The 25,419-nt window shown below is 38.4% G+C and overlaps 1 protein-coding gene across 1 annotated transcript in view; it reads right to left on the reverse strand.

Moving 5' to 3' along the window:
- CCDC122 (coiled-coil domain containing 122) overlaps positions 1 to 25,419 on the reverse strand; it is a 43,706-nt gene that overhangs the window by 15,315 nt on the left and 2,972 nt on the right. The window contains exons 2-6 of the mRNA XM_036250213.1: positions 24,628 to 24,711; positions 16,412 to 16,493; positions 15,791 to 15,906; positions 1,862 to 2,260; positions 737 to 853 (exon numbers count right to left, since the gene is read on the reverse strand). Coding sequence (XP_036106106.1) covers positions 737 to 853; positions 1,862 to 2,260; positions 15,791 to 15,906; positions 16,412 to 16,457 — 678 coding nt within the window. The 5' untranslated portion in view covers positions 16,458 to 16,493; positions 24,628 to 24,711. The remainder of the gene's footprint in view (positions 1 to 736; positions 854 to 1,861; positions 2,261 to 15,790; positions 15,907 to 16,411; positions 16,494 to 24,627; positions 24,712 to 25,419) is intronic.

Raw genomic sequence — 25,419 nt, forward strand, 5'->3', positions numbered from 1 at the left:
ACTGCATCCAAGGTATGTGCCCTTAGGGGAACCAAACCCGGGACTCTCTGATCTGCGGGCCGACGCTCTAACCACTGAGCAAAATTGGCCTGGTCTCAGATGCTTTTTAAATGTATCAAATTAGTCACAAGCAAGTAAAAGACATATATCTCTTTATTTTCCAAATTAATGTCTTGAGGGTGAAAATTATTTATTTGCCCTTAACAACATATTCTTCTCCATTCATCTAAACAATGATTATAGAAGTCTCTCAGTGGTACCCAAATTGAGTCTCACTCTTAATTTTGCATATCGGTTTTTTAAATTGGACTCAATAATTGCAAATATGAAGTCAGAGGGGTTTGTAATACTGACTTCCATTGTCATTTACTCTATTTTGCGGAATCTTTGATATCTATCTAGGAGTGGTCATTCTTTTTGACTCAATAGCCTCTGTCTTCTAGCCATTAATTGGGTACCAGGTTGTTGGTGAAATGAAAGCTGGAAGAATTTTAGACCAGATTAAAATAGGAGTCAGTGCTTGCTTTGTCTGAATACATTCATATTTGAACATCTTCAAATGAAACATATATCTCTAATAATTTATTAATAATTTGGACTTATCTAATGCTTTATATAGTTCTTTATTTTTCTCTAGCTGTTTGGGGATTGAGAATAAACTGTGGAAATTATGAATATAGTATAAATTCAAGAAACGATCCCATAAAACACTAAAATCCAGGCGATTAAGACTTACCTCTATTTCTTTTCTTAATTTTTCATGTGTCTTATTTTCTTCCTCAAGAAAACAAGTTTTTTCAACAATAGATTCTTTTATAGTTGTAATTTTATCCTTTAGCTTTGTAATGTCTTCCTGTATGTTTACAAAATTTAAAATATACAAGTCAAGCAATGAATGATCAATATAAATCCAAGATTTTCAGTTTTTCTATAATTTAATAAAACTAGCCATCATATTCAATTTTGATAAACAGAATTAGAATATTACTTCTACAGTACAAATAATAAAAAAATTATTATCCAAACAAACAAACCTTAGATTTGAACATTTAGAACTAAAATCCAAATGAAATAACACATCAAGGATAGTGGTAGTTTTAGTGTCAGTTGTCCAGAAACAGTGTAAAGGACACTTGCAAGTCTCTAGTAAGACATAACAGATGTTTTAAGTTTGTCTCTCTCACTATCTTCAAAGAATAGTAAAAGAAATAGAAATATGTGTAAGTTGTAATTATGAATTCATATTGTTTATATAACAGCAGTAAGCATAACTAAATTGACTTGGATTGGTCTGGATCCATTAACTTAGAAGTTAGGGTTTCAACATTTTTATGAGTCACACTTTCTGCAACAAATGGATTAATTGTTCACTGTGATTTTGTTTGACTATGCATTTTTATTAATCCACAGGGAATTTGGGGATGTTTTCCTTTTTTTTTTAATCCTCACCCGAGGACATTTTTGCATTTATCTTCAGATAGAGTAGGAGGGAGAGAGAGAGAAACATTGATGTGAGACACATCGACTGGTTGCCACCCACACAACCCCAACCGGGGCCGGGGACAAACTGCAACCGAGGTATGTGCCCCTAGTGGGAACTGAACCCGGGTCTCTCCAGTCTGCAGGCTGACACTCTAACCGCTGAGCAAAACCAGCCAGGGTGGAATGTTTTCTTTACACATTTGTACATTTGGTATAGTTGTTAGATAACTCATGTACTTATCCAAGTTTTTAAAGTTATGAAAATAGTTTCTGAATCTCGTTAGAGCAGCCATGGGTATTTTATTAAGTTAATGATAAATTTAATAAGTGTACATGGAAAAAGAGAATAGAAAAAGTTTTAATAAGTGATATTTCAAACCTGTACTTGTTTCATCCGGTTTCCTTCTGGATTCTGGAGATCTTGCCTAAGTTCCTCTTTCATTGTTTTTAGTTTTTTAACCAGATCTTGTTTTTCATGGAGTTCAGTCATAAATGACCACTTGCTTTCTTCCTCCCCCAAACTATCTTTATGTGCTTTTATTCTTACATAGTACTCATTATATCTTATTAAGTGTTCTTCAAAATCTTCTTGGGCTGCTTCTATGTCAAACTGAAGCTTTACATTTTCCGTATGTAAGGATTTGATTTGTGTTTCCAGGTTTTCACACTGAAGTTTGCTATTCTCTATGGCAGCATCTTGCTGATCAATTAGCCTTTCTGTTTCTTTAGTTTCTGCAGAAACAGATGCTATTTGTTTTTCTAGCGCATGAAGTTCATTCTGTAAAATATTTCAACATTATTATTATTAACTCATGGTACTCAACATGAAAGTCATTTTTCAATCCATAGTGCATGTAGGAAATCACAATGTTAAAAATATTTACCAAGGATGCTCTGTGTGTTCCTAGAAAAATTGATGTATAAAGGAAAGGAGATATTCAGTAATATTACAAAATTATGTAATAATCTCAGTGGGAGCCCAGTTATCTATTTCTTATTTATTAATGTTCATATAATTTTAAGTACTAAAATTGCATTATTTGTCTTAACGTTTTATATGTAAAAGATATTTTAATAAGATATTTACATCGAAAGTACACACTGAAGAAAGACAACATGACAGAAATGATAAAGCCCTGGGTTAAAAAATAATCAAAAGACCTAGGTTCTAAGTTCACTTACTGCTATTTACTAGTTGATATGATCATACATGGCAAACTTAATTAAGCTATCCAAACCTCACTTTCTTCATTTGTAAAATAAGTATAAAGATGGTTATCTTACCTCTCTGAGCATCTGGCAGTTTTAACAAGCACTTCCTTTTTAAAATATTTTCTTTCATTTTTTTTTTCAATTAGTTTACATTCAGTATTACTTTGTATTAGTTTCCGGTGTACAGCATAGTGGTTAGACAATCATATACTCTATAAAGTGTTCCCCCTGACATTTCCAGTACCCACCTGGCGCCATACACAGTTATTACTCTATTATTGACTATAATTCCTATCCTGTACTTTACATCCCATGACTGTTTGTAACTGCCAATCTATACTTCTCAATCCCATCACCTTTTCCACCCAGACCCCCAACATCCCTCCCCTTTGGCAACCACCAGTTGTTTCTCTGTGTCTATGAGTCTGTTTCTGGTCTTCACATCACCACTCTTCCTTGGTTCTCCCCAGATATCACTGAGCATTCCTTCTCAGTCACAGCAGTTCCTTCAAATGCAGGTCTTCTTTAGGGTGCAGTCAGCATACTTTTCTCCTTTCATTCTATATATATTCCCTGGGTAATCTTATTCATTCTTACATCTTGAGCTACGTCTATGCTGATGATCCACAGGACTTAAGTGACTGTTGAGTCCTACACCTAGGTGTCACTAGCCATCTCAAATGCACTGTGTCCAAAAATCAGACTAATTCCCCCACTGTCACATCCTATTCTTCCTTGTAAGAATTATGCATTGTCAGAACAGTAAAAACTCAGTGACTTACAAAGTAAGTATTTATTGCTTTACATGACTGGGAGCAGCTGAAGTTGGCTAGATGTTGACCTTGGTTGGATTTGTTCAAATGTCTGAGGGTTGGCTGGCTATTAGATGATTTAGCTTGGCTGCCTGGACCAGCTGGGGTGTCTTGCCTTTGCATCACATGTATCTTATCCTCCAGTGGGCCAGGCCAAGCATGTCCTTCTTAGGATGATAGCAGATGCAGAAGAGTGGAAGCCCAGTTATGGAAGAGCTTTTTCAATAATATCTGCTAACGTCCCAGCTGGTTGCATGATGAAACTCACAGTCAAGGGGCAGATGTATGCCCACCCATGATGGGAGGGTATTATAATGATATATGGCAAAGGGTTTGAATATACACAAAGAAAAGAACTGGGACCAAAATGCAAATTACCACACCTCTATTTTCACAAATTAACTAATGGTACTACTTTGGGAGTCACCTTTATCTTTATTATCTCTATATAACTGCCACCAAAACAACTTGCAGGCTATCCTCCATCTATTTTTTTTTTTTTCTATCTAGTATGGCTATACTCTTCAAACACACTTTTAATTTTGGGAGGGAGTCACTGCACTCAAAAGGCAGACCCAATCTATCCTCTTCCTGACAAAGACAAGAGAGAGAAGTACACTGGAAAATACAACATGCTGATAAATCTCAATCTTTATTTCCAGTTAATATTTCTATTTCTATATCTAATGGACATATCAACTATACTTGTTCAGAAAAGAAAATTTAATTTATACACTCAACATGTTCCTTCCCCAGTCTTCTATTTTTAAAAATGTGGGTTTTTAAAATTGATTTTAGAGAGGAAGGGAGAAGGAGAAATAAATAGAAAGATCGATCGGCTGCCTCCTCCTCCTCCATGCCCCTTACTAGGGATCGAGCCTGAAACCCAGGCACGTGCACTGACCAGGAATTGAACCCCTGGCCTTTCGGTTCATGGGACTACACTCAAGCAACTGAGCCACTCCAACCAGGCTCCCCAGTCTTCTTGATTTCAATAAACTGTACCACTTTCCACGTGAATACTCAAAAATCTAAGTCATTCTTAATTCATCCCTTTATCTTACCTCAACACCTATTTACTTGACTGTTTGGCTTCCAAAATAAGATCCAAGATTCACTTCTGATCAGTTTTTTTGGCACAGCAGAGCTTCTAACTGGTCTTATTGTTTCCATTCTCTCCCTTCTACCTCAACTAGGCTCCATGTATTAGGCAGAAGAATCTTTTAAAAACATAAATCATATCATGTTACTTTCCTGCTGAAGATCCTCTAATGGTTTTCCACTGCATTAATAATAAAATTCAAATTGCTAACGTGGCTTACAAAGTCCGATATACTCCAGTCCCTATCTACAATTCTATCTTTCTCATATTTTTCTCCCCATCTTCCAGTCCCCTTTCTGTTTATTAAATATGCCTAGTTCTCTCCCACCTAAGGGCATTTGTAACTGTTCTCTCTACTTTAGAATTCTCTACCCCTTGCTATTACCTGTTAGTTTCTTGTCTTTTGCAACTTAGCTTTATCATTAATGCTCAGAACTCTTACCAGAATCAAAATATAAATTAATCACCCACTCTTCAACCCAGTTAGTCTCTACACATTATTCTATTGTATTTCTTTTCTTTTCTTTTTTTTAACACACCAACCAATGGAGTTACCATCTTTTTATTTCTTTATTGCTCCTCCCCTTACTAGAAAGTAAGCTCCACAGGTACAGTAACCTTGTCCATCTTCTTTACTACCATCTTCCCAGTACCTGGCACACAGCGATGCTCAATAAATACTTATTACATTAGTGACTAGTGATGCACATGGAATGGTCAGGAAAGGGGCACATACCCTGCCAAGCAGATAAAGCTGTTGACCCTGTTGATCAATATAGGAAGAGATGACATCTCCCCTGATTTGATCATCTCTTCTCTTTCCTGGAATAATGTAAAAGACCGTTTACTTTTCTCCTTGGCTTTAGTCAGTTCCTCCTCTCACTAGAACTATATTTCTTGCTGTTGTTGCTGTTCTCCTTCCCCTTCACCTCTCCTCCTCCTCCTCCCTCTCCCCCATCTCCCCCTTCTCTTTCTTCTCTCCCTCCCCTTCTTCCTTCTTCCTTTTCTCTTCCCTGTTTCTCCCCTTTTTGTTTGTTTACAAATTTATTGAAGTATAGTTGATGTAAATAAACTGCAGATATTTAAACTTTACAGTTTGATGAATTTTGACATACTTTATGCTCATGAGACCATCACAATGAGCATAATAAACATATCCATTAGCTCCAAAAGTTTCTTTCTGCTGCCCTACAATCCATCTTTCCCTCCTTATCTCTGTTTCCAGGTAACAATTCACCTGCTTCCTGTCACTAAAGATTAGTTTACATTTTGAGAATTTTATATAAATAGCATTATACAAACTATATTTTAAAAGTCTCACTCCTTTCACTCAACATAATTGAGATTCACCCTTTTTGTTGGGTATATCAATAGCTCTTCCTTTTTATTGCTGAGTAGTATTCCTTGTGTGGATATATCACACTTTGTTTATCCATTTATGTGATGGGCATTTAGGCTGTTTCCAGTTTTCTAATGGGCATACACATTTATTTCCCTTATGTAAACAAATATCTGCACATTGAATGGCTGGATTATATGGTAGATATATTTTAACCTTTTAAAAAACTGTAAACTGATATTGTTGCAACCTGCCTGGGTGTCACTGGGGCTGGAATGGGGGCACTGCTGGGCTCGGAAATGGGGTCTAAGGGTAGCCAAGGATGGCTGAAGCTTCATATGATCAGTTGTTAAAGCAAGTTGTGGCACTGAAGATGGAGAACTCAAGTCTTCGACAAGAGCTAGAAGATAATTCCAATCATCTTATAAAACTGGAAACTGAGGTATCCAATATGAAGGAAGTACTTAAACAACTACAAGGAAGTATTGCAGATGAAGCTATGACATCTTCTGGACAGACTGATTTATTAAAGTGCCTCAAAGAGCTTAACTTAGATAGCAGTAATTTTCCTCCATTCAAAATGTCCTCCGTTCTTATGGAAGCCGGGAAGGATCTGTATCTAGTCATTCAGGAGAGTGTAGTTCTGTTCTTACGGGTTCATTTCCAAGAAGAGGGTTTGTAAATGGAAGCAGAGAAAATACTGGTTATTTAGAAGAACTTGAGACAGAAAGATCATTACTTCTTGCTGATCTTGACAAAGAAGAAAAGGAAAAAGACTGGTGTAATGCTCAACTTCAGAATCTCACTAAAAGAATAGATAGTCTTCCTTTAACTGAAAATTTTTCCTTACAAACATATATGATCAGAAGGCAATTAGAATATGAAGCAAGACAAATCAGAGTTGCAATGGAAGAACAACTAGGAACATGCCAAGATATGGAAAAACGAGCACAGTGAAGAGTAACCAGAATTCAACAAATAGAGAAGGACATACTCCGTATATGACAGCTTTTACAGTCCCCAGCAACAGAAGCAGAGAGGTCATCTCAGAACAAACATGAACCTGGCTCACATGAAGCTGAGTGGCAGAATGAAGGTCAAGGAGTAGCAGAAATCAACATGACTTCCGGTAGTTGGGGACTTCTGGTCAGGATGGTGGCATAGGTAAATGTGGTATTGCCTACTCCCACAACCACATCAAAATTATAACTAAACTACAAGACAACCATCATTCAGAACCGCCTGAAATGGAGCTGAATGGAAGTCCTACAACTACAAAATTAAAGAAGCAGCCACATCAAGACTGGTAGGAGGGGTGGAAGCGCAGACAGGCTGGTCCCACACCCACGTGTGGCGGATAAAAATCAGGAAGGAGCCCTGGCTGGTTTGGCTCAGCGGTTAGAGCATCAGCCTGCGGTCCGGAGAGACCTGGGTTCGGTTCCCGCTAAGGGCACGTACCTCGGTTGCAGTTTGTCCCCGGCCCTGGTTGGTTGTGTGGGTGGCGACCACTCGATGTGTCCCTTTCACATCGATGTTTCTCTCTCTCTCTCTCTGTTCCTCTCTCTCCCTCCCACTCTGCCTGAACAAAGAATGGAAAAATGTCCTCGGGTGAGGATGATAAAAAAAAAAAAAAATCAGGAAGGATACCTCGGCTGGGAAGGTCCTCCCTGAGGAGTGAGGAGTGAGGGGTCCCTGTCCCACACCAGACACCCAGCTCAGGGTTCCAGTGCCAGGAAGGGAAGTCCTAATCATTTTTGGCTGTGAAAACCAGTGGGAACTAAGGCTGATGGGAGGTTGAGGCTGCTGGCAGCTCCTCTTAAAGGGCCTGCGCACAGACTTACTCAGACCTGCTCCCTCTGAGCTTGAAGGGGAGGCAGCTTAAGGGGGGCCAGAGACATACAGGAAAGAACTGAGATGTTTGGCCTCAGGATGAGGGCTTGAGGGGCAGCTTTCTCCTGGACAGACATGCTGGCAGTGGCTGATGTTCCTTTGGTGAGACCTTCCCTGGGTGGCAGACGGCTGCCATATCCGGGACTCCAGCAACTGGGCTCACACTGTTTGCCCCGCCCCACTCAACTTTCAAGCCCACCCAAGTTGTCTCCAAAGGCTTTACTATAGGATTGACCTGTCTTGGATCCTGCTTCAGGTTTTCCTAAATTCTTTCAAACAAGCAGCATCTGGTCTCAGCTAGCCCCATACCTCTCGTTAAGTGGCCCCAGGCCTGGCACTAGAACAGCCAGCCTTGGTTCACAACTTGGCTCTTCCTGGGCACCTCCAAGTCCAGCACAAGAAGCAGCCATCTGCAGATCACTTTGTAGCTTATGCCAGTGGCCCCAGATAGAACACAGGCAGAGGCTGACCTTGCCCCAGAGCCAGCACACCCAGTGGACAACTTCAGACCACATCGAAACATCACCACCCAACCACCTCCACAAGTGACATACTCAATGAGCAGACTCAGTCGGTACCAGAGCCCTGATGAAGTAAGCCTTGTTCTGTATGGTAGGCCCCTACACAGCTGATTCTCCAAGGTAGTCAGAGGCCAGTGGTCAGTGGGCACAGCCAGTCCTTGCAGCTGATCAGCCTGAGTAAATCCCTCCCATTGACATGCCAACAGTAATCAAGACTCAATTACAACAGAAGGGTGTACAGTCCACATAAAGGGTGCACCTCGAGGGCCCAGCTGGGGTGATCAGGGAAACTGTGCTACTGGATCCTACGGGACACCTACAATAATAGACCACCCAATGAAGCATAGGAGACATAGTAACTTTACCTAGTACATAGAAATAATTACAGGGAAGCAGCCAAAATGAGGAGACAAAGAAACATGTCCCAAATAAAAGAAAAGAGCAAAACTCCTGGAAAAGAATTAAACAAAATGGAGATAAGCAATCAATCAGATGCAGAGTTCAAAACACTGGTTAGAAGATTGCTCAAGGAACTTGGTGAGATCTTCAAGGAACTTAAGGAGATCTCCAAGGAACTTAGTGAGAACATCAACAACATAAAAAAGAACCTGTCAGAAATGAAGGATGCACTAACTGAAATAAAGAATAATTTACACGGAATCAATAGTAGAGTAGGTAAAGCCAAAAAGCAAACCATCAATTTGAAATATAAGGAAGCAAAAAGCACCCATCAGAACAGCAAAAAGAAAAAAGAATCCAAAAAAATGAGGATGTATAAGGAGCCTCTGGGATAACTTCAAGTGTGCCAACATTTGCATCATAGGGATGCCAGAAGAAAAAGAGAGAGAACAAGAAATTGAAAACCTATTTGAAACAATAATGACAGAAAACTTCCCTAACTCGGTGAAGGAAACAGACATACAAGTCCAAGAAGCACAGAGAGTCCCACACAAGATGAACCCAAAAAGGTCCACACCAAGACACATCATTATCAAAATGCAAAAGGTTAAATACAAAGAGAGAATCTTAAAAGCAGCAACAGAAAAGCAGTTTGTTACCTACAAAGGAGCTCCCATAAGAGTGTCAGCTGATTTCTCAAAAGAAACTTTGCAGCCAGAAAGGAGTAGCAAGAGATATTCAAGGTGATGAAAAGCAACAACCTACAACCAAGATTATTCTATCCTGCAAAGTTGTCATTTAGAATCGACGGACATATCAAGAGATCCCAGACAAGAAAAAGCTAAAGGAGTTTATCACCACCAAACCAGTCTTATATGAAATGTTAATGGGTCTTCTTGAAGGAAAAGAAGAACAAAAATATGAACAATAAAATGGCAATTAATACATATCTATCAACAATTCAATCTACAAACAAAATGAGGAAGCAGAACAGAAACAGATTCCTAGATACAGAGAACTTTTTGTTGCTTGCCAGATGGGTAGAGGCTGGGGGAATGGATGAAAAAGATGAAGGAATTAAGAAGTACAAATTAGTTGTTAGACTGATGAATCTCAAGGGAAGGGGGAGGCAGGATGGGATGAGATAAACTAGAGAACTTCTATGCATATATGCATAACCAATGGACACGGACAATAGTGTGGGAAAGGCAGAAGTGGGGCAGGATTGGGGAGGAGGGTGTCAACAGGGAAAAAAGGGGGGCACGTTGTAATATATTCAACAATAAAGGTAAGTTAAAAAATAAATAAATAAATAAATAAATAAGTAACTGTAAACTGTTTCCCCAGGTGGCTATGCCATTTTACATTCCAAATAACAGGGTCTGGGAGTTCTGTACTTTCATATCTGCACCAACACTTGGTATGGTCAGTCTTTTTTTTTTTTTAATCCTCACCTAAGGATATTTTTCTATTTATCTTCAGATAGAGTGGGAAAGTGGGAGAGTGGGAGAGAGGGCAAGAGAGAGAGAGAAACATTGACATGAGAGGGACATATCAACGAGAGGGATGACACATCCACTAGTTGCCTCCTGCACGACCCTGACTTGGGCGGGGGATGAACCACCACCAATGTATGTGCCCTTGACTGGAACTGAACCCATGAGTCATTGGTCCATGGGCTGGTGCACTAACCACTGAGCAAAACCGACCAGGGTGGTTATGGTCAGTCTTTTTAAATTTAGTCATTCCAGTGGGTATTGAGTGCTATCTCAGTATAATTTCAATTTGCATTTTCTTAATGATTAATGATATTGAGTATATTTTCATGTGCTTGTCTTTTGTAGTATCTTCTTTGATGAAATGACTATTCAAATATTTTTCCCATTTTTAAATTATTTGCCTTCTTAATAAAAGTACTTTATATAGTGTAAATACAGGTACATTGGTCAGACATGTCTTTAAATATTTTCTTCCAGTCTATGACAACCCAAATTCCCAGAGGGTCCCAGAAAATATGCCTCATGTTCATTTTAATTATAGCATTTTGAAACAAAAACTTTAAAAATATATATATTATATATATATATATATATATATATATATAATATATATATAAAAGCCCTGGCCAGGTGGCTCAGTTGACTGGAGCATCATCCCATACACCAAAGGGTTGCAGGTTCCCTGGTCAGGGAACATACCTAGGTGGTGGATTTGACCCTGGTCAGGGTGTGTACAGGAGGCAAATGATAGATATTTCTCTCACATAGATGTTTCTCTCTCTCTCTCTGTCCCCCCTTCCCCTCTCTCTAAAAATCAATGAAAACATATCATCTGATGGATTAAAATATTTGATGATCTTAGACAAAGGGCAGAGAAGCAATACATTGTTTTAAAATTTCTATCCTACTTAAAATATCTTAGCCAAATCCAACATCATTAGGCTTTTTTCCTGTTTTCTCCTAGATACTGTGGAGTTAATGTAAGAATAGGCTCATGATTCATTTTGAGTTAATTTTTGTATGTGGTATGAAGTGAAAATTGAGATTCCTTTTTGTTGTTAATCCTTACCTGAGATATTTCTTCCCTTGACTTTCTTTTACAGAAAGTGGAAGGAAGGGAAGGAAGGAGAAAGAGAGAGAGAGAGAGAGAGAGAGAGAGAGAGAGAGAGAGAGAGAGAGAAACATTGATGTGAGAGAGAGACATCGATTGGTTGCCTCCAACACGTGCCCTAACCAGGACCAGGGATCGAACCTGCAATCCTTTGGTGTTTAGGCCAGTGCTCGAACCACTGAGCCACACCACTTCACTTTTATTGCATGTGGTTGTCCTTTATTATTTGTTTCTCTAGTGAACTGCCTTGGCATCTGTCTTAGTCAGCTCAGATTGACATACAAAATACCTTAGAGAGGTGGCTTAAACAACAGACATTTATTACCGCAGGTCCGGAGGCTAGAAAGTCCAAGATCAAGGTGCAGCAGATTGAGTTCCTGGTGACAGCCTGCTCCTGGCTTGCAGACAACTATCTTCTAGCAATGTCCTCATAAGGGGGAGAGAGTGGAAGATAGCTCTGGGGTCTCTCTCTTTTATAATCCCATCATAGGGTCTCACCCATCTAAACCTAATTATCTGCCAAATGCTCTACTTCCACATACCTTGAGGGGAATACAAATAGCACCTCTTTGAATTCAAGTGACATATGTGAGGCTATTTCTGGATACTCTGTTCTGCTCCAGAGTTCTGTACGTCTATCTTTATGCCATATCACACTGCCTTGACTACTATACTCTATAATGAATTTTAAAATCAGGTAACATAACAACATCCAACATTCTTCTTCTTCAAAGCTATTTTGGCAATTCTTGGTCCTTTGGATTTCCCGATGACTTTTAGAAATAGCCTACCAATTTCTCCAAAAAAAAAATCTGCCTGGGATTTTGATCAAAATTTATTTTCAACTATAGATAAAATGAAAAGAACTGACATGTTAACGATACTGAATTTTCTGATTTGTGAAAATGGCACATCTCTGTATTTATTTTAGTCTTTAATTTCTCTCAGTGATGTTTTGCAGTTTTCAGTATACAGTTCTTACAAATTGTCTTAGTCTGCTTGGGCTGCCATAACAAAATACAGTAGACTTAGTGGCTGACATAACAGAAATTTTTTCTCACAGTTCTGGAGGCTGGAAAGGCGTCGGCATGGTCCAATACTAGTGACAACTCTTCCTGGCTGCCTTCTCCGTGGGTCCTCACATGGCAGAGGGGAGAGCACTCTGGTGTTTCTCCTTCTGAGGGCACTGACCCTATCAGTAGAGCCCCACACCTTTATGATCTTATCTAAGACTAATTATCTCCCAAAGGCTCCAAATTAATCACATTGGAGGTTAGGGTTTCAACATATGAATGGGGAAGGGGAGCATAAACTTTAGGTTTATAACATAAACCTTTTATCAAATATACCCCTAAGTATTTCATAGTGTTGATGCTACTGTAAATTATATTGCTTTTAAAATTTTAACCTCTGATTGTTTCTTTCAATATCTAGAAATACCACTGACTTTCATAATTAATCTTATATCTTATACATTTTCTAAACTCAGTTATTAGTCCTAACAGTTTTTTAAAAAGTAGATTCCTTAGGATTTTCTAAAGATAATCATGCTTGGCCCTGGCCAGTTTGGCTCAGCGGTTAGAGCATCAGCCTGCAGTCCGGAGAGACCCAGGTTCGGTTCCCGCTAAGGGCACGTACTTTGGTTGCAGTTTGTCCCCGGCCCTGGTTGGTCGTGCGGGTGGCAGCCACTCGATGTGTCCCTTCACGTCGATGTTTCTCTCTCTCTCTCCCTTCCTCTCTCTCCCTCCCACTCTATCTGTACAAAAAATGGAAAAATATCCTCGGGTGAGGATAAAAAATAAATAAATAATTAAAAAAATAAAGATAATCATGCTTGTGAATAAAAAGTTTCCTTCTTCCTTTCCAATCAGGATACATTTTACTTCCTCTTTCTGCATGACTGCAGTGGCTTGAATCACCAGTCCCAAAGGATGAAGAGGAGTTGGTAAGGGCGCATATCCTTGCCTTGACGCTGATTTTAGGAGAAAAACATTCAGTTTTCACCATTAGGTTGGCTGTAGGATTTATGCAGATGCCCTTGTTAGATTGAGGAACTTCTCATCTATTCCTGATTTGCTGAGAGTTTTTATTATGAATAGCTGTTGTGTTATGACAAGTGTTTTTTACACATCTAGAATATTCCTTCTAAAACACCAATTTAATCACTTGTTCCCTTGCTTAAAGCCCATCAAAACCTTCCCATCACCCCTGAAGTAAAGCCCAAGTTTCATACCTTGGTATACATCACTCACAACTTCTCAAAACACACTCTGCTATACCACCACTGAACTACTTACAGTTCTGTGAATGTACCAATGTTATTTCAGGTCTCTGTGGATTTTCTCAGGTTCTTTTGTCTGGAATACTGTCCTCCTCACCCTCTAACCTTTAAACCTGTCCCACACACCCAATCATTCAAGTGAACTCTACCTGTCCTTTAAAACTCAACTGAACCACCCTGGCTGATTTGGTTCAGTGGTTAGAGTGTCGGCCGATGGACCAGAGAGGCCTGGATTCTGTTCCTGCTAAAGGCACGTACCTCGGTTGCAGTTTGTCCCCAGCCCTGGTGGGGTCGTGTGGGTGGCAACCACTCAATGTCTCTCTCTCACATCGATGTTTCTCTCTCTCTCTTCCTCCCTCTCTCCTTCTTGCTCTATCTGAAGATAAATGTCCTTTAACTTAAAGGACCTTGAGTGAGGATAAAAAAAAAGAAAACAAAAAACTCAACTGGACATAACTGTCTTTGTGATCATGATCACTCCTTCAGTGTTAATTCTGTATTCATGCCTCTACTGTTGACACTGATGCCCTCCCTGCATGTAATTATTTGGTTACTTCTTTGTCTCCCTCTTCAAAAGATAACGAGCAACTTAAAAAGTGGACTATGTATAGAAAAATGCTTAATAGAAAGTAGGCCCTCAATACAAATGAGATAACATCTGTGAAACTCTGAAGACTGAAAAGTGTTACAGAAATTTCTTTATAAAAATTGAAGACATTATTATTTTTGTATTATATTCTATTGTAATCATGTATTCTTTTCTAACAGTGATGAATGAAACGCAAATATTTATAATACATATTACCATGATAGTATAGTCATCATCATATTTCTTCTGATGTACTGATACTACCTAAAGCCAGTATCAAAATCTGGTCCTAGCCTGACCAGTGTGGGTCAGTGGGTTGAAGTGGTACCATGGACTGAGAGGTCCCAATTCGATTCCCAGTCAGGGCACATGCCCAGGTTGTGGGCTCAGTTCCCAGTGTGTGTGCAGGAAGCAGCCAATCACTGTTTCTCTCTCGTGCTGATGTTTCTCCCTCTCTCTCCCTTCCTCTCTCTCTAAAAAAATCAATAAAAATATATTTTTTAAAAAGTCTGGTTCTATAGTGTCCACCAGGTCCCCAGCAAGGATATCTTACATAATATTTACAAGTATCAATTCATTTTATCATCATGAAAACCTTATAGGCAGGTTTTTTTTCATTTTAAAATGAAAAAAAAAAAACAAAAAACAGAAGGACAGAGCTAAAAGTAGCAAGTCTTGTCTTTCAAACTAGGGAGTTCAGTTCTAAAATCTCTCTCTTTTTTTTTCCAGTCCTCACCTGAGGATATTTTTCCATTTATCTTCAGATGGGGGGGGGGGGCATTGGAGAGAGAGAAACATCAACATGAGAGAGACACATTACTGGTTGCCTTCCGCATGACCCGACCAGGGCTGGGGACCACAACTGAGGTACATGGCCTTGGCTGCAATCACACTGAAAACTCTTTGGTTCGCAGACTGACACTCTAACCCCTGAGCCAAACCTAAAACCTCTTCTTTTCATTTCTATGATATATTAAGTAGAAAAAACCTTTACAAAGCACATAGTAAAGGTACTGTTTCCATTTTGCTTTCTTAGCTATAATAACAGAGTATAGTTATCTAATTATGCTTTATGCAAATATCAAACATGGCTTTCAGATTCCCTGTAGAATTATAAATATAAAATATAAGAACCACAGAAATGTTCCTTATTTTCTTGAAATGTTCACTGACAACCAGTAACTCACAAGTCATAGCTTTCAAAACACTGGCTTAAAACTGAACCTTCCTTAAATTCAGCATTTTAGGAAAAACTATCAACTAGAAGTGAATTTAAAATAATTCTATGTGACACACTGGGATTTATATGTTCATACTACAGATACAACGACATTGTTGAACATGTGTATACTGGGTGTATACAATGTTCCACAAAACTGGATTATTCAGAGTTCACTTAGGGATAACAGAATAATTAAGAAAGAGGTAAATATAAAAAATATGGGTTTAAAATTGACTCCCCAAATTAAATATCCTCAATAACTTCCCTGTTACTCATGTAATACAGTTTTGAAGAAAAAGACTCATTTAGAAGACAACAAGTAACAGGTTACCTGCAAATGAAGCAGAACTCTTTGGTTTCTTTCTCTTTCTGATGTTTGTGACTGTTGCTGCTTTGCCACTTGTTCCACAGCATCGGTTAGCGAAGATGTGTCTCGTTCAGCTAGAGCTAGACAGAGGAATGATGCACACAATAAGAATGGGAATGCGAACAAGTCATGTTTCTTTACTCCAAATCATAAAAAATCAAATTTTTTTTCATAAATAAATGTAGGGTTGGCAATCTTCCCTTTCTGACTTATAAACAGAACCAAAAATCAAAGGCTATAATAATAGACAATTCAAAAGAGCCGACTGCAATGTTATACCTGTTTCTCTACAGAACAGTATAAATATTTTGATTGTCCCAATTGTTTTTATCCAGGCCACCAACACACATACTATAATTATACTGCTGCCAAAGCAACAATATAGCAATTATAGTCGATGAATTTTCATTACAGGCTTGCATTTTCAGGTTGTTATGTCTTTTCTAAACACCGGATACGTTTCTTCCTGGAGAAATTTAATAGCTTCCCAATACTTCAATTTTCTATAAATTTTAACACAATTATCCTATCGTGTATTTTTTTTGTTGCTGCTTATCCTTTAATTATTTAAGATTTCTTCATTACCGTCTGCAAGAACTCCTTCACTCTTCCTTTCTTGGTTGCCTGACATTCTTCTTTCCCCCTTTTTGGTTCACCCTCTTTACTCCTACAAAATATCAATGTTGATAATCTGTCACTTTGTTTTGTTTTGTTTTGTTTTTCTTTTCATATATTCTGGTGATCCCGAATGTAAATGAATTGCCAAATACCTCATAGGAATAGCAATGACATTTCATCATTAGTTCCAAGAATTAAATTACAATAGTTAAGTGAGGGATTTTTGGAAGGAAGTAGAGCTGAATTTGAATATTGGTTCTTCTGCTTTTCAGCTGTTGTGATCTTGAGCAAGTTTCTTGACTTTTCTGGTCACCTGTAAAACCTCACAGAGCAGTTGTAAATAACTGAAGTAATATCTATATAACATGGTCAGTGCAGTAACTGACATACTCGGTAATTAATTAATTACTATGGATTAGGAGCTGGTACCTGCAGTACTGTGATGAAATGGAGTCTAAAGCTATAGCCAAAGTCAAGGAGAAACGGTGCCAAGTTGGATTAGCAATTTCTGCCATGGGGATAGGATGTAGGAAATACAGCACTCCTGTCCAGTGCTATCCTGGCCAGAGTAAGCCCTATGCAGCTTTAAAATCGTATTTTAATCTCTTCTATATCTAGGAGTATCTGATAAGATAAAGGGGTAGATATTTTTCTCCTTTGAACGATGGAAAGAGTTCCTCCCTCTACCAACACAGCTGAGTTGGTAGAGTTAGGTGGGTACCCTGTTTCTCCCCAAAATCATACTGTCATCTTCACAATCTGCCTAAGACACTGTGGGCATTATTTCCACTATAGCTTACATCCCTGTTAACACCACTCACTAGAAGCTAAGGCCCCCAGGTCATCCCTAATCATGAAGACTCATCTTTATTAGGCTTAGCAAGCCCCCTAATTTTATGTTACCCACTCCCCAATTCTTTTATATCATTCCATTGTGACCCCAGGAACTTTCAGCCAGCTCCATAGTCAACCCCTTCAGTGAACTTTCCCTTCACTTTTTTTTTTTTTCAGTTAGAACTGAAATCCTCAAAGATACTGCTGTCTCATCCTCAAGCCATTAAGTCTGGAGGTGAGGCATTTTTCCTGTTCTCCATTACTACTGCCAAACTATTATCCTCTACTCTCCCTAAAACCACTTAGTTTCTTTGAAGTTAATGCCATCAGGCTATTAGGTAAATTTTACCCTTCCTTGTTGTTATCAGTCGACTTCCAGATCTCTGCTCCTTACTCCTAGATTATAGCATCTAATTTACTATATATCTAGTTACTACTCCTCTTATATTTCTTTGGGATTTCAACATCCATACAATGGTATTTCTAATACCTTGACCTCTTAGTTCTTCGATGTCAACTCTCATCCATCCTCCCCAACCATCAACAGATTATAATTACACCTCACTCATAATCTCAGATTCCAGCTCTTACTGTCCATTTTCAGCGCATCCCTCCTAGTGTTTTACTATCAGAGCTGTTCAACCACATTGACTCTTCCACATTTTCCCACTCCCTCGGCTCGTCACGTCTTCACTTCTCTCCTCACCTGGCTTAGATCCCTCAGCATTCCTCCTCGCTCCTCTTACAGGGCTCTCACTGTCCTATTTCCCTGGAAAAACCCCAACCAGTTGCTTTGCTTACACTCATAGCTGAAATACCTAAAGAAAAACACCTATTCTGTGGTTTCCTTTTCACTTCAAAACTATTCGTGTCAAGGGGACCATTGATGCTAGGCCATTAGGATTCACCCAGTTTCACAGATACTTATTTCACTCCTTCTCCTCTGTCTTGAAACCTCCCATATCTTCCCTCTTCTTTTAGTTGATAATCCAGCTACTTATTTAACTGAGAGAGAAGAATCAGAAAATCACCCCATCTACCGGTCTTCCTGCACCTTGCACCCAGATCTAGCCTAGCCTTTACTTGCAGTGAACAAAGCGTCCTAGCCCCTATCTAAGGCCAGTCCTTCACTTTTGTACTCCTTTCTCTTCTACTCAAGCACATTACTACTTCAAATGTTCCATCAACAGAATTTCCTTCGTAGTCAAAGGTATTCCTGAACAGCCCACCATAAAGTCAACAACAGTAATAACCACCCTTGCTTTACCCTATAATGCCCTTCAGCTATTTCTTTGTTCTTCTTTATAGCCAAGATGCTTGCTGTCCACTTCCTTTCCTCGCATTCTTCTTGAACCCACTATAATTAATCATTCACCACTTTACCTTTAACGTTCTATGTTCACACCTGAAAGTAATATAATATTGTATGTCAACTATAATTAAAAACAAATATAAAAATATAGGCAAAGTTATGCTGCAAATAACCTCAAAATCTCACTGGCTTAAAATAATGAAGGCTTATTTCTTATGATATTATATGCCAGTATTAGGTTGGCAGGGATGTTCTTCCCATCTAAGGGAACTCGGGCTGTTGGAGGCTCCATTTTAATATAAACTTCCACAATCAACATGCTAGAGGAAAGGAAACATGGAAAGTCATGCTCCCAAAGTCTTCTGTCCAGAAATGGCACATATACCCCCTATTTACATTCCATTGGCTAAAGCCAATTCGTGGTCATACCCAAGTTTAGATAATAAGGATGTGATTTCCACTATATACTCAAAGTGGAATGGAATCAGACTACCAATGAATGGCCCTAGTAACAACCACAACCCCATTGCTGCTCTTTTCTATGGAGAGCCATATGCCTGTATCTGCCAACCAGACTCAAGATGCCAGCATGCACATATTTGAGGCATTACAGCCTAAGACAAGTTCACTTGGAAGAGATTGCAGAGAGATATAAGACAGAACTTCTTTATCCTATGTGTCTGTCCTGTTATCAACAGGGCCTTCACAGTATCTTTTCTGGGTTCTTCAAGAATAGAACACAGACCATAGTAACCCTTGTTTCAGGAAAATAGCAGATGAATGTAAGCTAAGTGTGTGGGATTTTCCCCTGCTGGTACATATAACTCTGTAAAGGGCAGGGACTTGGTAGGTGGCAGAAAAAGCAAAATATGACTATATCCAAAATATATACTCTTAACCACTGTCCTATACCATTAAAAAACAGATTATTTTATTCTTCTAAAAATTGTAACTCCACTAATACAACAAAAAGTGAAACACAGTTTTCATTCTTTCAGTAAGAATCATTTGAAGGCCTACTTGAAAGGGCCTAACCACAGTACTATAAACTCTCAAGTAGCAATAAAATGCAAGCTGATGGGGAAAAATAAAAAAATATCTAAAATCAGTTTTATTTTACTTTATTTTTAAAATGTTTTCATTGATTTTTTTTTTTTTTTTTTTTTTTAGAGAGAGAGAGGAAGGGAGAGATAGGAACATTAATGTGAGAGAGAAAACATCGGCTGCCTCCTGCATTCCCCCTACTGGGGATTGAGCCTGCAACCCCAGGCATGTGGCATGTGCCCTGACCAGGAATCAAACAGGGACCTCTCAGTCCATGGGAGGATGCTCAATCCACTGAGCCACACTGGCCAGGCATAAACTCAGTTTTATTTTAGATGGTCAACTACTGTATGGTTCACTGTCTATAACTCACCTCTCTAGAATCATGCTGCATAATATTCTAAGTAAACAAATATGTTCAAGGAATCAAGAAGGTGTGGTAGTTTATTTATTTTAATATCTTTCCTTTATTGATTTTTAGAGAGAGAGGAAAGGAGATAGAAAGATAGAAACATCAATGAGAGAGAACATCAATTGGCTGCCTCCTGCATGCCACCCCTGGGGATTAGGCCCACATCCTGAGCATGTGCACTGACCAGGAATCAAACTGGTGACCTCTTGGTGCATGGGTCGATGCTCAACCACTGAGCCACACTGGCGGGGTGAAGGTGTAGTAATTTAGAAAACCATGAATATATACAGATCTCATCTGGAAAGCACTTTCTTTATATTTTCAATTTATCTTCCAATTTAAATAATAAAGTGTTTTACTATTCTCACTTACTCATGAGATAATACCTAAAGCCACACAGATATAAGGAGAGATTAGAATAGATAAGTTAATCAAGTTACTGTGCAGTCTCTGTCAGTCAAACTCTCAAGTTTGTCTCCATTCCCAAGTCCAATAAAAACTCACCCCATGGCCATTAAAAAGAGTGTAGACCTTGGGTGCAGTTCGTCCCTGGCCCTGGTCGGGTAGTGAGGGAGACAACCAATAGGTGTGGCTCTATCACATCAATGTTTCTCTCTTTCTCTCCCTCCCTCTCACTCTTCCCGATGATAAAATAGAAAAATATCCTTGGGTGAGGAATTAAAAAAATAAAAAAAGTGTGAATTTGCAAACCCTTTTCCTGGATTTACTTCCTAATTTTTTTTAGCACTTTATTCCTTGTTTCACCTCTTGGCCATCACTACGGACTCCTCAGGCTGGACATTTGGCTGACCTCTGACTTCCCTTCATGATTATAATTTGCACCTACCCTGAAGATTACTTGCTTCCAAATACACCAAGTATGTATTATACATAATGAAAATGGGTCATAGGGTGCATAACTATCACAAATCGGTTGACTGATATTCCTGACAGGTTTCACTTCTCCCCCCTCATTAGCTAAAATCAAACATAAACTTCTGAGAAATTATTTCTCGCCCAAAGTATGTCTACACCAATGGAAAGACATACCATCTCCGCTAATGTCATTCAGTCTTATGCTTTCATTTTTAATGGTGACAACTATGCTTTTTAGAATAATTCTCTTTTCAAAACTGTCAGATGAAAATGTGATCCAAACCCTAAATATATAGAATTCCAAAATAGATAGCCAGATTTCCTCATGAGAGATTTTTGGAGTTCTCCTCACCCCCAGTTTTTAAAAAAGTTCTTATCAAAGTACCTATGACTTCCATGTTGCCACATTTAGTGGACAAGTTCAGTCCTTATCTTTCTTGACCTATCTGCATCATGCGACACAACTGATCATGCTCTCCTTCTTGAGGCACCATACTTTTGCTTCCCTTTGCTGGTTTCTCATCTTTCTCAGAGTGTCTGAGTGCTCAGTTCTTAGGCTTCTTCTTTTCCATGTACTCACTCTGCAGGTGATGCTATCCAGTTCCATGGCTTTAAAATCCATCTGTAGGCTCACAACTCCCAAATTTACATCTCTAACCTGAACATCACTCTTAAGTTCTAGATACCAAATTGCCTACTGATATCTCCTCCTGGATTTCTCATGGGCATTTTAACTTAATATGTTCCAAACTGAATTCCTGATGGCTCTGTCCACTGGCTCTATCCATTACCACCACAAAACCTGCTTCTTCACAGTCTTCTCCATTGCAGTAAATTATAAGTTCATTTTTCTTGTTCAGGCCCAAAACCCTAGAGGCATTACCAGGGAGGTCTCTAGAAGGACACAGAGACCAGGGCAACTAAACCAGGCTTACTTAAGATAATCATAAACAAGGGCTCATTGTTGATGTTTCATAGGCCTTTTGGGAAATCCTCCCCAAGTATGTGGCCCACAAATATTGCCCAAATTGTTTTACCCAAAGTATGAGCCAGAATCTTGACTCTTTTCTTTCTCTTACAAGCTGCATGTAATTTTTTTTTTAACTCATTAGTTCCACCTTTAAATTATATTGGAATCCAACCACTCCTTCCCACTTCCAAACACTATCTTAGTAGAGAAGCTTTCCTTGATAACCCTCTCTAAAACATGACCTTCCCTCCTTCATCCTCCATTTCCTTACTCTGCCTCTTAATTTTTCCCCCTCATTAAAAAAAAAAAATGTTTTTGTTGATTTCAAAGAGAGAGAGGAAGGGAGAAGGAGAGACTGAAACATGAATGAGAGAGAAACATGGATAGGCTACCTCCTGCATGCCCCCTACTGGGGATCTAATCTGCAACCCTGGTGTGTGCCCTGACTGGGAATCAAACTGATGACCTGTTGGTGCATGGGACAACACTCAACCAAATAAGCCACACTAGCTGGGCTTGTTTTTTCTTAATAGCATTTATCACCACTGACATTGTATACATTTATTTCTTTTCTACTTTCTTTTACTAATATAAGCTCCATGAGCACAGAGACCCAGACTAGAGCCTGGAACATAGTAAGTATCTAATTGTACTCTATCACCACTCCAGTTCAGTTCTACTGATAATACCCCTAAAACCCTGTTCTGATCGTGTCAACTTTGCAAGCAATCCTTTAACTCTCTCTTGGATGGTATTTTTTTTAAGAAGTCTTTCTTGATCTTGCTGGGTAGATGTGATTTCTCTCTCTCTCATACAATTGTTTCTATATATTTATTATATCGTGATTTTTAACAGTACAGTTCCCAGGGTAAGATAGAGCTAGATTTGAATACAGGTTGTGCCACTTACTAGTTTATTAGGTAAAATATAACCCTGGCCTCTGATCCCTTATCTGTATATAGGAACAACAGGAGTACTTGCCTTGATACAATTATTATGAAGACTAAATGAAATAATACATGTAAAGCATTTAGAAAATTGCTACTGCTCAACATATTTTTATTTCTTATTCTTTCTATTATTTTATACTGTTTTTCTCCATTGGACTGTAAGCTCCAGAAAGGCAAATACAAAGTCTTACTCATTTTGGGGTTCTATAAAGTATCTGATAAACAAACCTAAAAAATTAGATTCATACAATAAAAAATAAAGTAACTGGTACTTCTTGATCTATATTTCTAAGGAAACATAAACTGAAGAACTCTTTGGCTGATATTTATTTAAACCAACTATTTATGAATAATTGTCTGCTTTAAAATTGGGAAAATTTTAGTTTTTTTCTGGATTTCTGTTGCAGAATAGACAAACATATAAAAATGAAGATAAACTACTGCCATCTATTGATAATTCATTATAACTGTATAAATAAATTAAAACAAGAGCTTAGAGACTAACTAGATGGTATAATTACTCTTTTATTCAAACCACATATGTGGATGCATATTATATGCCAGGAATCATAGGGAATATAAAGATGAATTAAGTAACTGATTGTAAAACAAACAAACAAACCCACAATACTTAAAGTATTTGATAGTAAACAGCCAAACATTAAATATAAAACAAAATTAAAATCACACACACTTTCAACTAAAAAAGCTTTACAGAAAACAATGCAATGGAAATACTATAATAAACAACCATTCTTCTATATTAACAATAATCAATATTTATTGCTTACTAAGTAACCAGCACTCTGTTAAGTGCTTTTACATGGATTATCTTTTTCACCCCCTCAGAGCAATCCCACAAGCAAGATTTTATTTTTACCTATATTTTGTAGATGAGAAAACCACAACTTGGAGACATTAGGCAATATGCCAAAGGTCACATATCAAAAAGCAGGAAGGATGGAATTTGAAGCAATTAGGACCCAAATTAGCATTTACTAGGTACTTAAAATGTAACAAAGCACTATGATAAGCATGATTTGTACATGATCTCTTTTTGAATTCATGGACAAGCCCCTGTACTTGGTCCTTGGGAGGAGCTTTTAAAAAGGTCATTGCTCCAGCTTTTGGAAACTCATCATCTGCTACCTCCCTCCAAGTTAATGAGCAAGTCTGTCAAACTCCACTGAAGCTTTAGAGAGCTTTGGCTTAGAAGAATTAAGAGGAGGCAACTGCATGTGTGCACCCATGTCACATAAGCACCATTTTCCATTTTGAATGGGAAAAGCTGGTGTGTGAACCTATCAGGTAGTTTAAGTAGTTAAGGTCATAATTTCATTCCACCCACTTCAGAGTAGATATTTTATTAAAAAACAGGAAAGAAAAATTATGTAGATAATTTTCACATAAGTATAAAATTGTTTTTGTTTTGTTTCCTAAGTGGGAAGGAGAGTTTAATATTAAAGCTGTTTGACTAGGTAAGCTAAGAAAACTTGGGGAAAGATGACATAAAAGTTTTTCCTGGTATCAAGGGAATTTATTAGTGTGGTCCATATTTATAATAAGCATGATAAAATAAGATCGGCATGGCTCAATTTCAACAAATAAATCAGAGGCAAAATGGGGAAAATGTGACATACCACACAAGTGAGTAATAATCAATAATATATACTTCAAGAAAAAAAGACTAAGTCTTTTCAACCACATGTTTTCAAGAAGTTATAACATCATCAGAGTCATCCAAAGGGAAGTGATTAACTAAATCATTTTTTTAAAATTGCATACCTGGTATATATCAATGTCTTAGAATCTGCTGAAATGGGATTATTCTCTTCGTTGGCTAGGAAATGAGATTAAAATTTCAGAGTGCTGTAAACAGAAAGAAACCAAAGGATTTGTAATATTCCTTAATTTCCTATCACAGACAATATTTATACATTACCCATGTTGCTTATAACTTTTTATCAAAGGTGGGATTTCTCTGAATGTACAGATAATACTGGACTACCAAAACATCTTCTTTTGGGATGCAGACATATAAGGACTGGTGTGCAGATTGAATCCAAGCCTTAAAAGATATCCAGGCAGCCCTGGCCAGTTTGGCTCAGCGGTTAGAGCGTCCACCTGCGGTCCGGAGAGGTCCGGGTTCGGTTCCCGCTAAGGGCATGTACCTCGATTGCAGTTTGTCCCCGGCCCTGGTTGGTCATGCGGGTGGCAGCCACTCGATGTGTCCCTTTCACATCGATGTTTCCCTCTCTCTCTCTTCCTCTCTCTCCCTCCCACTCTGTCTGTACAAAAAATGGAAAAATGTCCTCGGATGAGGATTAAAAAAAAAAAAAAGATATCCAGGCAACTATTTGGAAAATTATAGGATTTTGGCGAAATGTTCTCTTAACCTACCTGCTTGTCTCATTCAGGACAGTAGGGGAAAGGTCATTTTTAACTAAGTAAATATGATTTCAAAAACAAGAGTCGTTTGTAATGGGGTCAAGGTTGCCCCCCAAAATATGTCCATGTCCAAACTCCCAGAAACTGTGAATGTTATCTTATTTGGAAAAGAGTATTTGCAGAGTAAAT

The sequence above is a fragment of the Molossus molossus genome, unplaced genomic scaffold (genome assembly GCF_014108415.1).
Source record: "Molossus molossus isolate mMolMol1 unplaced genomic scaffold, mMolMol1.p scaffold_m16_p_9, whole genome shotgun sequence".
NCBI classification, from domain to species: Eukaryota; Metazoa; Chordata; class Mammalia; order Chiroptera; family Molossidae; genus Molossus; species Molossus molossus.